This window comes from Sinocyclocheilus anshuiensis, unplaced genomic scaffold, assembly GCF_001515605.1.
Source record: "Sinocyclocheilus anshuiensis isolate Anshui unplaced genomic scaffold, SAMN03320099.WGS_v1.1 scaffold230, whole genome shotgun sequence".
Classification (NCBI taxonomy): Eukaryota; Metazoa; Chordata; class Actinopteri; order Cypriniformes; family Cyprinidae; genus Sinocyclocheilus; species Sinocyclocheilus anshuiensis.
The window spans coordinates 386,182-401,898 of NW_015546034.1; the positions used below are offsets into that span (position 1 = coordinate 386,182).

The window sequence follows — 15,717 nt, forward strand, 5'->3', positions numbered from 1 at the left end:
TCATGTTTATTTCTCATATTTCAGGTAACAAGACAAAAGAGGGAGTGGTGTCAGGCGTAAACACAGGTGAGAAATGAATATGCATGCATCTTTAGAGAACTGAAACTGAGAATTAAGAAGTCATTTACATTCACTCTTTATAATTTTGACACTCACAGTTGCCCAGAGGACCACAGACCAGGCGAATATTGTCGGTGAAACAGCGGTAGGCAGCACTAATGAAGTTGGACAGAAGACCGTAGAGGGGCTGGAGAATGTGGCTGCATCAACCGGCCTGGTCAACCCGGTGAGATCTCCACTAGCACTAGATGTCGCCCTTTCTCCAAAATCAAATTCAATTCACATCACTTAAATACCATATTTAATCTTTCTTGTGTGTTGCATTTTGAAACACCTTTAAATGACTTAAGACTAGCCTAAGGGATCTGTGTCTAATCTGAGATAACCGCAAGCTCTACATCTTTTTGATTATACACAGCAGAAGAGCTGTGTATTTACTGTTTAAATACCGGTATTTTGTGTCTAACATATTCTGTTTGTTTTTCCCTGTTTACAATTGTGCTGTTAACAGGATGAGGCTTTATATGAGGTGCTTATTAAATGGGGTTGGGAATGGTTGATTTGGTTTGTAAAGAGAAATGCTCATATATAGTGGTCTTCGGCTCCGCCCTGGCTATGTACTCCATACATATACATATATACACACATACATATATACTCCATGCTGCATATGAGACTGAGCTTTAACTTTAACTGACTGCTGTATCACACCACACAGATGGGGAGAATGTGCACAACCATCTATATAACAGCAGAGTTCAGTTCAATCCCCCCTGGAGTCATTCTCTTCATTGTGCATAATGAGAAAGAATGGCTGCATTGATTACCTCATTGATTACCCGAATTCCCATCAGTTCCCATCAAGTTAATGAGCTAATATTGTTAGTGTTTAGTAATTTGCTGGGATAAAAACTCATACCCATAGAATTGGGAAGGCAGCAGATCAGTGATATTTTAGTGTTATTATTTATGAATATTTTAATTAACTTTCATTTTTATATTTTGTTTTAGTTTATATTTTAGTATTTTTTAGGTTTCTGTCATTTTTTTAAATATTTCTGTTCAGATTTAATTTAATTTTCATTTTAGTTTTAGTAATTTTAGTACTTGAACCTAAACTTATTTAATTTCATTTAGTAGCCAAGGCAATATTTCTAATTTTCTTTTCTTTTTTTTTTAAGTTTAAGATTTTCATCTAATATTGATATTTTACTTTATTTCAGCTTCAGTTTAATTAACTATTAATAGTTTTAAGTAATAATAACAACACTGGAGCAGATGCACTAAATGAAATGCAGTGATCTTTAGTCACTTGACAGCACAGTTATGTTATCATCAAGAGAAGTCAATCTTTTCAATGAACACATGTGGGTGACATGAATGACAAGCAAATGACCGATCTGTCCTCATATTTACCTGTCTCTCATTCCCATTGCATCAACTAACAACCTGGGATCTTTATCGTGATAATAACTCATCTTATACCAGAGCATACATTCTGGCAGGACAGGACAGATACAATAAAATGATGTGATTCATCAAGTAAATGACACGAAACAGTTACATTTTCACATAATCAGAAAGCTTATCAATGGAGTGCTACTGCATTCTGCATTTTTAACTGCTCATGGATGCATGTTTTCCCTGCACAAAATTCTTGTTACTTGCTGTTGCAAAAAAAACTAAAACAAAAACAATTCAATAATACTAATCTTTCTGCATGATTTGACATTGTGCATGAAGGACTAATGGTTTATCTAGAACCAAAGTTTGGCCTTCAGAACATCATCCAAAGCATGTATTAATATCTATGTATTCAAATGCATAGGTCCCTAAACTGCTGTATAGGAGACGTTGTTCCCCTTTCTGGAAATCACAGATCAGTTTTCATAGTTAAATGGCTAATGGTAACTCATTTTAACAGTGAATACAGATATTCAGAAAGCAATTAGGCTATGCTTTAAAATCAATATAAATATAAAAAATGTTTACTATTTATGTAAAAGTTCCTAGTCTTTTTGTGTATGATTCATGGGTGCACGCTGTCTTCAGAATCGCTCATGAAAATGTAACTAAGCACTTATTACTTGAAACAACTTTCCTTTTTGGCAAATGTTAGATCACAACATCTTGTTGAAATGCCTGTTTCATTTTGAAATATGTTAGATAATGAAAGTAAACTAGGTTTTGATTTGGTTGGGGATGTAAAGAAGAAAGAGATTAGTTTAAGACTGTTGTGAGGCAGAAAGTCCTTTGAGGAGGACAGAGTGTCTGGTCCTGACAGTGACTCAGCAGCAGAGCTCAGCACAGCTGCACCGCAGAGACGGAACAAACAAAGACAGAGACAGAAGAAGATGTGCCTGCCAGATGCATTCACCATGACCACCGTTTACATCTCTCCCTCGCTCCCTGCATCTCTGCAGAGACAGCAGTCATAACACACTGCAGTGAACAGACAGTGTCTGAGAGGCCCGTGGCTGTGCTGCATCCCTGCATGTCTGAATGGATATTATTTAGTATGGCTGTTTAACATGACAAAAGCTGTTATTGCGCTCCATATGAAGATTCACTGCTGAATGCCATTTGGATCTAAAGCAGAAAGCAGCTGTCTCTTGGATGTTAACAGTGTCTGTATTTCACAGGGTGACTTCTCTCATGGGGGCATGGAAGGAGGAGACGGTGGAGAGGTGAGGAAAAAGGACTTTCCATGAAAACAGTGCACTTTGGTCTCCCGTTATTTATTTGTTTTTTAATGTTTGAAGCATTAAGGAGACCAATTTAATGATTCTGTCATTTGAAAAAAAAAAAAAAAAACTTAGATATGTTGCTAAACTTATTTTTAACAAAAAAGAAAAAAAAACTATGTAGCATACTGTGTAGCATACCATAAAAAGGTTCCCCCCAAGCATATACAGCGTTCAAAAGTTTGGGGTATTTTATGCTCACGAAGGCTGCATTTATTTGATCAAAAATACTGTAAAAATGTAATGTTATTTAAAATTTGTTCATATTTAAAGAGGAATCTTTTGTAACATTACAAATGTCTTTACTGTCACTTTTTTTTATTTCATGAATTAATACTGAATAAAAGTATTAATTTAAATAATAATAATAAAATCCTACTTAAACACACTGACTATTTCCTGAGAAAAGATTGACTTTATTGTGAACTCTCTTCATGGAAAGTGTCCAAGGCATCTGCATCTGCGTAGATAAGAATCCCAGGATTAAACCATATATGAAATGACTTAATCTGTGTTCTTTCTGTTCATCAGGGTTATTAGTCCAGAGGCCTGAAGCTGAAACGGTCCCCTCTCTTCCCCCCTGAGTTTCTGCTCCAAAGCCTCACCCCTTCCAGACTCCAGATGTTGCTGATATTTTTTTGTGACTGTATGGAAAACCAGAGTTGAAAAAGACTTTCCCTGAGCCCTGTAGCCGTTAGATGTGTGACGCTTCCCCTCCTCTCCATCTGTGGTGTCGTCATGCTGTTCTCTAGTGTTACTGTCATTCCTCTTCCCATCCACACCTCATCTAAAACAAACACACACACACACACACTCATACATACACACAAAATGAAGCCCAGAGGCTGATATCAGAGGTTGAGGTGGTCTTTTAGGAACATGGCTGGGGGAAAAAAGAAACCTGCATGACCATTAATGTAAGAAAAGCAATACATCTCATTTCATCAGGGCATGTAGCAAAGTGCGTCTGGATCTTTGTGAGATCGTAGCCATGTTTCAATTTATTTAGTCTTGAAAATGCTGCAATGTACGCAATGACAAGTTGTATGTACATCAAGAGATACATTACATTCCTTTAGTTCAGTATGTGTGCAGAATATAGTTACTGTGTGCTTGACCAATAGACTTATCGTGTGATTTGTTAGAGTAAGAACAAATATGTTTATTCACAAAATGTGAACACATACTGTATACATAGATACTGTAAAACAAAAAACGATTATCCGTATTGTTGTAGCTGTGCTAGACTTGCATTTTTTCATTAGTTTATACACATGAGATTTGGTTCCAGTTGGGACAAGGAGTCTTTCGATGTTATAGGAAGAGATCAAATCTTCAAACACATCCTGTTTTGTCCTGATTTTGTTGCGATGCATGTGAAGTCGGTGCGCGATCATGAATTTGTCATGCCCGCAATGTAAAAGCAATACTACAGCACCATTGCAAAGTTTGTTATTTGTCTGTTCTGTAGCACTGTGCTATGCTGATTCTAGGCACTGTGTTTTACCAAGGGAATGCTAAGAAGTGTAGATCTGACTGTCTTCATCTTCATTTAGCCTTGCCATCATGGCCACCCAAACCCCATCCCTGTCCTGTCACTCAACGGTGTGTTCAGATCCACCCCAGGCTCGTGTCTGCTGTAGGTAACTAGGACAAAGCTATCAAACATTGCAGTTTGTTCTTTCTTTGAAGCCACAAAAAACTGAAGACTGCATGTTGCCTTATCAGCACTCCTGTATTCACTTATACACACACTCACACACATATAGACACACACATACACATAAAGCTGATAAAAACACACTCTTCTCAAGCTTTTTTCTTTGAGCCTTTCTCTCTCTCTCACACACACACACATATACATAGTATATACACACACAAACAAATGTCCCACATACCTTTTATGTTAGCATCAAAGCAGGCAAGTTTGGTTTTATAAACTGTATAAGTGAAATAAAGAGTTTTGTTGAAATCGATACTGCTGTGTCAAGTTTGATTTTGCAAGCAGTAGTTTGTACACACCACAAAATGCAGTTTTCACTCAGAAATTTCACTAAGCTAAATTTCACAATTATAAAGAAACAAGAAAGTAACACATTAAATTAAACATGAAGTTTCAAAGTAGAGATTGAAATAGTATTTTCCTGTAAAATGTACTCCAATAATCTGTTTTATTAAAAAAACAAAATAGTTGTATTATGGAGCACAAATAGCCTGTAGTATCTGGAACTATCTATAGGGGGAAGTAATTTACAGCTATATATTATTGACGTAATAGAGCCAGCCTTTACTTTGGGGGCTAAAATGGCATTTTATTTATTTATTTACTCCTAGTTTGGAAAAGTCCAAACAAGCTTCCTTTATGATGCCAATAAACTTTAGACATGAAAGGTAATGAATTGCAAAGTATGTTTTTATAATCTAGCACTACAGGATCAAGATCTGCAGTGCTTAACAAACATCAAGCCAAAACACATTCACACAGGCCACAGTAATTATCCACCACTCCTTAAGCATGTTACCCTCTAAGGATCCATCAGCACACACCCAGTACACAGAGAAAATTCCTAAGTCTGGTTACCATTACAAAAATAAGATGACACGAGCAGCAGGTATGCTCACACATGCTTGGTTATGTGTCGTTTGACCAAATATTGATTATATTATATTGAGGAATAGTTCACCCAAAGATTTGTTGAAAATTTACTCACCCTCAGGCCATCCAAGATGTAGATGAGTTTTTTCTTCATCAGAGCAGATTTGGAGAAATTTAGCATTACATCACTTGCTCACCAATGTGAATGGTGTACTACAGTGAATGGGTGCCGTCAGAACGAGTATCCAAACAGCTGATAAAAACATCACAATAATCCACAAGTAACCCATGACTCCAGCCCATCAGTTAACATCTTGTTAAGCAAAACATTGTGTGTTTGGAAAATAAATAAATAATAAATCCATTGTTAACACTTCATTAAAGGGATAGTTCACCAAAAACTATCATAAAAAAATTCATAAAATCTGAGAGCTTTCTGACCCTGCAGAGACAGCAACACAACTGACACGTTCAAGGCACAGAAAGGTAGTAAGGACATTGTTAAAATAGTCCATGTGGCATCAAAAGTGGTTCAACTGTCATTTTATGTAGCTACAATAATACTTTTTGTGTACAAAGAAAACAATAATAATTACTTTTTTATTTAACAATTCTTCTCTTCCGTGTCATTCTTCTATTTTGGGTGAACTATCTTTTTAACTTCTGACTAAAATAGAGATCCCTCTATCCATAATACTGCTTTCTTCAGAGAGAAATCAAAATCAAGAGAGAGATATGCAAAGATCAAGCACCGTTTATAAGCAAAAAAAAAAAAAAAAAAAAGTAAAAAGGGAAAAGGGGGTGTTTTTTTTTTTTTAATAGAATATTATAAAAAAAAAAAAAAAAAAACAGTTAAAAGGGCAACAGGGGTTGTATTTTTTTTTTTTAAACTGGAGGCATGGATAGAGGACTTTTGGCCAGAAGCGATGGTTTAAATTTAAAATGCCTTGATGGATTTGTTTCATAAATACATGCAGCTTATCACTTCACAGTACGTTAATTGATGGACTGGAGTTTTAGGACAGTTTTGGGACATGTAGCATTTATATCAAGTAGCTACCTTGGAGAACAAAATCTGACTTCTGGCACACGTGGCCAATATCACTCATTTTAAATTTTGTATCCTACATTTTCCACGTGGTCTCAGACTATTGGACCCCACTTCACAATGGAGGTTTCTGTTCCTTCGCACCTGATCTTCAACAAACCCACCAAACAAACATTCTTTAGCATCAAAATCACATAAAAACATTATGAAAATGATCTCAAATCATTTCAGAGACTGTACATCTCAAAAACCAAACCAGTGTAAAAATGCCTACAGCAGCTTCGACTCATTTTGCCACATAAATTCTTCAGCTGCTTCCTTCATGAGTCACGCAACCTTGTATCCACCCAAACAACAATTCGCCAACAGTGAAAGCTTGTATTTCCAGTAGTATTGCGTGTGATGCCATGCCCTGTTTACAGTACAAACACTACTTCTGAGGGGGTTCTTCTTGAAGTTCAATGTCTTGTTTTAGCAATTTAATGAATTTATAACTTTCTTCAGCTCTGAATACTCCTTTCATGCGTGAGAAGAGAAATATAGACATGAAATGAAAGAGATGTATAATGCCAGAGAGGTGGATTAGTTTGAGAGGGTGTTCCTCATCCAGTGCCTGGGGGGGTGGGGTTGTAAAAATGCTAAACCCCACAGCCTATAAGTACGCACACCTCTGATGCACACACACAGTTCCTGACTGACATCAAACACGAAAACATGAACTTCATCAAGGGAGCAGCAGATGGGCAGGTGGACAAGATTATCGATCAGGCTGGTAAGTTCGATTTGTTTGCTCAATGCATCGATGCACTGTTGAAGGTCACAGTATGGCATTTGAAAATTAAACACCTGAAAATGTAACCAATTAAATTAATTGCAAGTGCTAGTAATTTTTGTAATTTCCTTTACTTAAAACATGTAGACAAGATCATTAACTTTTATGAATGTTACATCAGCTGAGGTGGCCAAAGAGAAAGTTGGAGGAATGATCGGAGGAGACAAGAAAAAGGCAGGTGGTGCAAAAGGCCAGAAAGAGGGTGGAGGTAATCGTTTAGTTTCCTTTGATAGGAGACTTTGGAAAGATACTTAATTCTTCCACTATCATACTCATGCAGTTTGAAACTCTCTGATCAATACATTCTGTCTGTAGGCGTTGGGGATATGTTGAGCGGCGCAATCGGCAAAGCTGCTACAGACGCTGCAGCTAAAAGTGCCGCTGATCAGGCTATGGACATTGGGAAGGGCCTGTTCAAGTGAGCCTGCATACTTTGAACATGATCGCACTTTCTCACTCATCACTGGATTCTAACTGGACCCCACATATAAAACTTTATATGGCAGCCCTGAATGTTTCTCCAGAGGCTGTATGTTTTATGTCGTCTTGAAACAGGCAATGCCTATATTTCTGTACCTTTTGAGATTTTTACATTTAGAAAATCATTTCCGAATGCATTTCTATTATAATTATTATTTAAACAAAACCAATAAAATTGATGCTTAACATGGAAATAAAGAACTAAAGATCTGTTGCTCAGTGAGAGATTGAGTTATCTTACAAGGCAAAGTTGTTGTTTTTTTTGGCTAATGTTTGAAATGGTTTCTGTAATACTGACAAACATGATGTCATGTTTTAAGATAAGACAAACCGGCTTATAACACAAAACATCACAGAATTAATCAAATTCATTACTAATACTTACTGGTGTGTGTGCTGTTGTTATCCGACCAAAATGATGTCACTTCTTTGCAGTTTTCCTTTAGGAACTGATATTGGCTAGTAGAAGAGACATTCAAATATCAAGTCATGTCAGAGATCACGAGTTTAAACACGAGCTGAATCTCAAAGTTTACAAATGGGATACCAGGGTTTTTTTTTTGTGTCACAAATCTGTGGAAATTAATTCAATTATTGCTTTCATTTTCAATAAAACTAGCTAAGTTGCATGTACAAAATAGTAGTAGTGTACAATTACAAATATATAACGATTCATTTTACAGCACCTCCCCTTAATTGAAAAAAAGCAAAAACACACCTCATGCACATTCAGTAATTATTCTGTAGAATTAAAGAGAAATCTTTTAGAACATCTATATATACATTTTTGTTGTTGTTGTACGTCAACTAAAAAGTGTTTAATTCCCAAGAAAAAATTTTCTTCTGAAAGGTTTGATATGAGAAAATACCTTTTCTATTTTTCTATGTTATAAGCTGCAAATCATAAAGGACCAGGCAAAAACGGCAATAGTCACACCAGTCAAAGTAGTTACATTATTTAAAATTCAGCCTTATTTTCACTCAATTGTTAAATTACCAAGATTTTAATTTATTGCCAATCCTAATAATGACATAACAGGAACAGCAAAATGATCAACATAACAGGGATAATTTATTTAACCGAGTGTGATACATGTGGTATTTTGGTGACACTGAGAAAAAAAATACAACAGAAAATAAATTATGATAATTTGTTTTATTCTCAACAAAAAGGCAATATAAACTTCCAAAACATAGTTCCAGATATGGGTGCAGATAAGCTTGGCGAGCAACTTCCAGCTCTCATTTATGCGCGAGTGCGCCGGGTCCTCTAGGTTTAACAACTAACAGATCTCTAAAAGTTATGGGGTGTGAACTGCCTCAGATACAAAAAACATCTGTACCTAAATGTACTGCACATTGTCAGCTAGACCTTCATTACATCTCTAGGTCAAAACATTGAGATGAGGCAAATCATGGCTGGGTTTCCCTTTGTGTGATGCACGACATGAACTATAGTGACAGAAAATAATTCCTCTGAGTATAAAACTCCTGCTCACAGGTGTAAGGCATCTTTAACGCTCTTCTTTACTGTAGCAATAACCATGTTTAAATGGCTTGCAAGAACGAACAATAAGAATAAAGTAAATAAAACCTACCAGGACATAAACGCACCAAGTTGAAGCAATATTTCGAGGCGCGAGGAATCCAGGGCCAACATGACAAATCAACAGACATTTAAAACAGTGCGCTACAGCTGCATTTGAAGAGGACCACGTTAGTTTACCACAGATCAATCCAAAACTCAAGGACTAAATAAACAAGTTACAACAAGACACACTTGAGAAACCTGATTATTGGCGCCAGTTTGTTTTGAGACCACATCACATACAGCAAAGCAGTGAAAACCGCAGCCTCAGAACAGATTAAACCGCTTTATAGTTCTCAAACTCATGAGGACGGAGCTTCTGGGATATGACAGCATGAGGGTGTTATAATAAGAGGAAGTAGGGGTTAGGCTGATGTAAACTCTGATATGTTAAAAAGGTTGTGAAGGGGAATCAAGAGGTTGATGGACGTTTTTGTCTTCTTTTTTTTTTGGGTCATTTATGTAAAGGTCAGGCCAGCCTCATTGTACACCTTGAAGACCTTCTCGATGGCGTTGACGTAAGCTGCCGTCCTCAAATCCAAGCCAAGGTTGTACTTGTTCGCTGTGCGCATAATTTGCTGCAAAGGGAAAATATTACTATATGAATATAGGTTTGACTACATTAAAACTCTTTTACAAAGCATGGAGGACAAACAGAAAAGCATCAATAAACAATAACGACATCTGTGCAATGGGCGAGGTGGTTTTCTTTGCACAATGCACATACCACACTAGACTAAAATCTGCCTGAAGCCAGGGCTGAACGTTGTGGACGAGTTAAAATGATCTTTCAACTGTTTCATGACAACACAACGCTGTTATAAAGCAGCTGAGGTGGAGTCAAGGGCGGTTCCTGCTCTACCTGGTGTTGTTTTACAGATGGTGTGACTGAATGCTATAGTATGCAAAATCTTTAGTATGCAAATCTTTTCAATGATATTACAGGAACTTACCCTGGCCGACCTCTCCATGGTGTAGGCAAGACCAGAGTGCACAATGTCCTTCTCCGAGGCACCCTGTATGACAAACACATCACATCACAACAATGCATAATAAACATGACATGAGGGTTAAAAACTGCTGATCTTGGAGAGAACTCCAAAGCTTTGTTCACAGAGTCTTTAGGACTGACTGACTGACTGCACTGTCATTCTGTAATCAATGAAATCTAGTCAATAGCTGGTATATCAACAGCAGTCACCGAAGTGATAACTTAAACTCTGCATAATGGTTGAAAAAGTGATTTTCTGTTTAGTGATTTTTAAATTAAATGGTTACACCAAAAAAAAAAAAAAAAGACAATTAACAAAAAAAAAACACATAAAATAAATACAATTTAATAAATATACATAACATCGACATCAGTTAAAAGTGAAAATTTTGAGCTCAGTATGATGATTAAAATTGATGATTGGGATTGTTTTGCTCCTCAGACTACTAAATTTTGTTTTACCAAAAATAGTACATAAAACATTAAAGGGGTCATATGATGCGATTTCAAGTTTTCCTTTCTCTTTGGAGTGTTACAAGCTGATTGTGCATAGATAAGATGAGAAGTTGCAAAGACTAAAGTAATGATCTTTAAAAAAGCATCATATGACCCCTTTAAAAAATGTAAGAATAAATAAAATAAAAGAATAAATAAATATACATAAAATAAATCAAAAACACACACACATAAGCATACAAGGCAAAGAAGGTAAAACATTATGGACACTTACAGCTACACGAGCTTGGAAATCAGCAGTGGGGACAACTGGGATTGGGCCACCCTGCTTTCCAAACTTCCTTTCAAGACTCTCTTGCACAGACACTGGACAAAAGAAAAGAAAAAATAGGTTGATCAATTATTCAAATCCAAGTTCCTATACATTTGCCATTTCAAAATTCCACTTTTCTCTCAGTAGATTTTCAGACCATATTTAACATTAATGGTTCATAGAACATTACATTTGGTATACAGTATAGTCATCTGTAAATATTTTTATTTTCTCAGACTCTCAGGGTTTTCATTGATTTTCTCGAAGTGACAGCATACAGAGCCCCTAAAAAAAACAGACTTTTGAATGCACACAAGAAAGTTTTTTGTGCCTTCGTGAAACTATTCACATGCACTTGGGATTTTTTTTTGCAGTCTTGCGCATTACAATTTGTAGTTTTAAATAACCTATTTCCTTTGTGCGTCACCGCCAACTTACTATGAATAAAACGAGAGCATGGATGCACATGAATTAATAGAAATCTACTTGTTCAAAATTTGTTAAAAGGGACCACAAATCGGTACCATCACAATGTAATGTTATCAGTCAACTTTAATTCTGTCAACTTTAAAACTGACACATCTCTTCAAAAGCAGCTTCATTACTCTGGCTTCCATCCCATCTAATTACTGCAAATGACATTAACGGATCATTTCTTGAAGGGCCAGCAGGCTTTGACACTTGGATGTTAATTAAATTGCTTTAACCAAGGAGAGAAAGACAAAGAGAATCTGTGCCATGTGACCAAGTAAATATAGCACAGAAGAGTAGGGGTGGTTCAAACTCTGCTATAGGAAACAGTGTCACACCCTGCTGGTCACAGCTCTGCATCAGGCCTGCCCGCATGCTAAGAACAAGTGCTAAAAGGGAGGGAGTGATGAAAAGAAAGGGAATCAAGAAAAACGAGGACACATAGGGTGTTACAGAGAACATTCTGAAGAGATAAAGATGCCTGCTGGCAGACAATAGCTTTGAATAATGTAATGATGCAAGTCCATTGATTCCATGCTGCTGCTCTTTGAGTGACTGAGGCTGATAGAGCGGTTGGAGGAAGCTTAAACACATACTCAGCAGGTGGTAGTTGGAGTCCCTCTCATACTTGAAGGTCAGACGACCGTAGCTGACGTGGTTCAGGTTCTTCAGCCACTCAAAGTAGGAGACTGTGACACCTCCAGCGTTTAGGTACATGTCCTGCGCATCAAGATATGAATCATTATTCCTATTTATACTTTCCTGAAGCACGACAGAGTTTGAGAGAATGTTGTTCTCTTACTGGAATGACCATGACGTTCCTCTCTAAGAAGATCTTGTCAGCATCTGGCGTAGTGGGACCATTAGCGCCTTCAGCAATAATCTGAAGCAATAGAAAGGATATGTTCAGCACTGGTGAAGAGCATTTAAGCATTACAAGCACATCTGAACGATGCTGTTGGTGTCAGACCTTAGCTTTGATATTGTGAGCGTTCTTCCTGGTCAGCTGTTTCTCTCCAGCTGCAGGGATGAGGATATTACACTCAGCTTCCAGAATGTTCCCCTCATATGGCTGAGAGTTAGGGAAGCCCACAATGGTACCATGTTGCTAAAGAGAAAGCAGAAATATATTCAAAAAACAGTTTAGGTAGGGTAAATTCTCACCAGGGATTCTAAAAAGCAATTGTGAATGGACTCCTAACTGACCAGTTTGTAGTCCTCCAGCTCTTTGGGGTCCATGCCGTTGGGGTTCCAGATGCTGCCATCGATTTCAGCAATTCCCACACACTTGGCACCATAACGGTGGAGGTAACGCATGGAATGCAGACCCACATTCCCGAAACCCTGCATGATAGGATAAGAAACTAGAATAAGTTGTGTTAAAAACAGAATCCTGTTTTGTTTGTGGAAATGGCGCCCCCGTGTGGTTTGATTTAGCATAGACTAGCTATCAATGGTTAAAAAACAAGCATCTTTGTCATAATTACAACAGAAACACTGGAACTAGCTTATACTCGGGAAGCCTATTCACCTCATCAAAGGAATTTCTGGCAAGATGTCATGTGCATGTCGAAGGGGGAAATGAATATAGCTGCTCACATTACAAAAGGACAAATGGGAAGCAGTCATACCAACTCGGTTCAAAAGAATTATGTAATGCACTCCTCTCCTGAGGCTTCGTTTGATACTAATGACTAGGCTATCTCTTCTCTGCGCTGCTCTAAATCCATAACACGTGACAACATCTTCTCTTGGCTCTTTGCTTTGCTAAATCTTTAGAAAGAAAATGTAATTTCTGCGGCAATAATCCCAGAGCAACAGTCGATGAGAATCCCTTCCCCCTGTAGTCTGGGCTGCACTGATTGATTTTAAGTTTCGAGCACACAGTGATTAAGAACCCGAAAACTGCAACAAAACAACTAAATCTTAATCCTAGAGAATAGATCTGCCGGTTCATGGTAAAGTCAACAGATTTTACAGCTGTAAAGCGGAGCCGTTATTTGTAGAGGGATTCAAACAGCACGTGATTTCAAGGAACTGAGATGTACTAGACGCTGACATATGATTAACTCTTCCTTTTTGTGTCAGCGAAATAATATTTAGTCAGCATATCATGCTGACACTTGGTTATTTCAGCCCAAAATGAAAAGTCTGTATTCATTTACTCACCCTCATTTAGTTACAAAACGGTATGACTTAATGTGCCACAAGAATAGCATAAGTTTTGTATAATATTGACAATGCTTCTTTCCATAAAATGAAAACATATTTTGATCAGTGGCAGTCATGCTCCAAAAAATACAAAGTAGTCCATATGATTACTAAGACAATATTATAGCTTTTTTCTTTTAGCTCAAACATTCCTGGTCACAATAAGCATAAAAAAGAGCAGCATGAACATTCTGCTAAACATCTCTATTTGAGTTACTTCACTCTACCAGTAAAGTATTATTGTATCGAAAAACTAAGGGCCAATCATTCAAATACAGTAAGAAAACTAGTTAAAGTGAAGATGAAACTGTCAGTCCAACTGTTCAAATTGTCGTTTATACCTGAATAATAAAGGTTTTATCAGCAAATCCAGGGGTCAGGCCCAGTTTGCTCATGTAGGAGGCTTCATTGATGAAATTCTCAATGCCATGGAAGACTCCACGACCAGTGGCTGAGATTCTGCCATGGATACCACCCTGGCTAATGGGTTTACCCGTCACACAGGCGTGGGCATTGATATCCTACAGAGAGAAAGAGAGACACACACAAACAAGACAGAAAAATGGGCCAATTAATGTATTATTCTTTCAGCTGCAGAACAAAAACACACACACACACACACAAAAACAAAAATGCAACAGAGTTAATATAGTTAACTACTGTAAAACTAAAACTTAAAAAAAAAAATGTTGTTACTTGACATTAAATAAACATTGACTGAAAATAAAAATTCAGCTGGTCACCATGGCATTTCATTTAGGCTAACATGATGTACTAAAACTATAAAAAACAAAACAACAATAGTATATGAATGTGTATCTTTAACTCCACATTAATGCGGAACGATTAATGAAACTGAACGGCATGGAAAACCAGTAGCCCCTCACTGCAGAACACAAGATCCAGGGGGCGTGGTTGGATCCACATCTAGGGGGTGGAGATGGGTAGGTTTAGGGGTGGAGATGGGCGGGTTTGGTGATCAGGTGGGTGGAGACGGGTAGGTTTAGGTATATGTAAGGTGGGAGGAGTTGGATCTGGATCCAACCACGCCCCCTGGATCTCTGGAAAACTTTCAGTTCCAGAATTTTTTTTTTTAATGAAACCTGTTCTGAATAAAAACCAGTGCTTGGTTCTCAACTCAACACTTCAGCCAACACTGGCTGTCTGTTTCTCATCCAAAAACACAAGCACCAGTTGGGGCTGTTCAGAGGGTGGGATGAGGACAACATGTGATACACTAACAACCAGAGCTCTTGAATTGGTGTGAAGGGGTCTTGTGCTGTCGTAAGGGTACGTGAGAGGGGTCACACTCCAAGCGCAGCTTGCAAGCTTGCCCGAGGGCAGCTACTATAGCCCTATTTATGTCACTGAATGAGGAAACGGCATCGAGACAGGAGACCTGTGCTCCACTCACAGATGACACACAACAGCCAGTGGCCAGGGTAGAGGTTACTGCAGGGGACGGACATTTCGATAGTTATTTCAATACTATATGCATTACAGTAACCTTGTTAACCTCCAAACAAGTGTAAAGCCATATAAAAAAATGTACACATACAGTATGCATCATAATCAAACATGTGCTGGGCTGAGAAGAGAAATCAAAGCATCTCATTACTGCTGGACATTTAAATCAAGATGAGTTGCATGTATGATAATAAGTCTAAGCTTATGCAACATTTCCCTCGACTGCCACTCTGTACATGCAAATCTGCTGAGACTGCATTATTAGTGAAGAGTGATCATTGCCCTTTATAAACTCAACTGTATTCCAGTCCACTGATACCATCAATCATTTACTGTTCCCTTGTAGAACAGTGACAGTTTCCCTTGTATCTGAAACACATTAGCTTTTGGCCAAGCAACGTTTTTAATTAGTCAGTGACAGTCGATACTGGATTTTTCATGCTCCCCCCCCCCCCCCCCC

The 15,717-nt window shown here is 37.7% G+C and overlaps 2 protein-coding genes across 2 annotated transcripts in view; one reads left to right on the forward strand and one right to left on the reverse strand.

The window, feature by feature from the left end:
* LOC107698814 (synuclein-like) lies at positions 1-4,607 on the forward strand. Its single transcript, XM_016499927.1, has 5 exons — positions 1-66; positions 159-286; positions 572-589; positions 2,703-2,747; positions 3,336-4,607. Exons 1-5 carry the CDS (start codon positions 3-5, stop codon positions 3,342-3,344), a joined length of 264 nt encoding a protein of 87 aa, XP_016355413.1. The 5' UTR covers positions 1-2; the 3' UTR covers positions 3,345-4,607.
* A 5,182-nt stretch (positions 4,608-9,789) lies between these two features.
* Positions 9,790-15,717, reverse strand: part of LOC107698813 (glutamate dehydrogenase, mitochondrial) — a 15,344-nt gene continuing 9,416 nt past the window's right edge. The window contains exons 6-13 of the mRNA XM_016499926.1: positions 14,132-14,311; positions 12,786-12,923; positions 12,550-12,687; positions 12,382-12,462; positions 12,176-12,299; positions 11,070-11,161; positions 10,302-10,364; positions 9,790-9,926 (exon numbers count right to left, since the gene is read on the reverse strand). Coding sequence (XP_016355412.1) covers positions 9,807-9,926; positions 10,302-10,364; positions 11,070-11,161; positions 12,176-12,299; positions 12,382-12,462; positions 12,550-12,687; positions 12,786-12,923; positions 14,132-14,311 — 936 coding nt within the window. The 3' untranslated portion in view covers positions 9,790-9,806. The remainder of the gene's footprint in view (positions 9,927-10,301; positions 10,365-11,069; positions 11,162-12,175; positions 12,300-12,381; positions 12,463-12,549; positions 12,688-12,785; positions 12,924-14,131; positions 14,312-15,717) is intronic.

Excerpts from the sequence above, each read along its gene's own strand:
- LOC107698814 (XM_016499927.1), top strand. The coding sequence starts at position 3 with ATGTTTATTTCTCATATTTCAGGTAACAAGACAAAAGAGGGAGTGGTG. Across the intron at positions 67-158 it reads GGTGTCAGGCGTAAACACAG|TTGCCCAGAGGACCACAGAC; the intron begins GTGAGAAATGAA and ends TGACACTCACAG.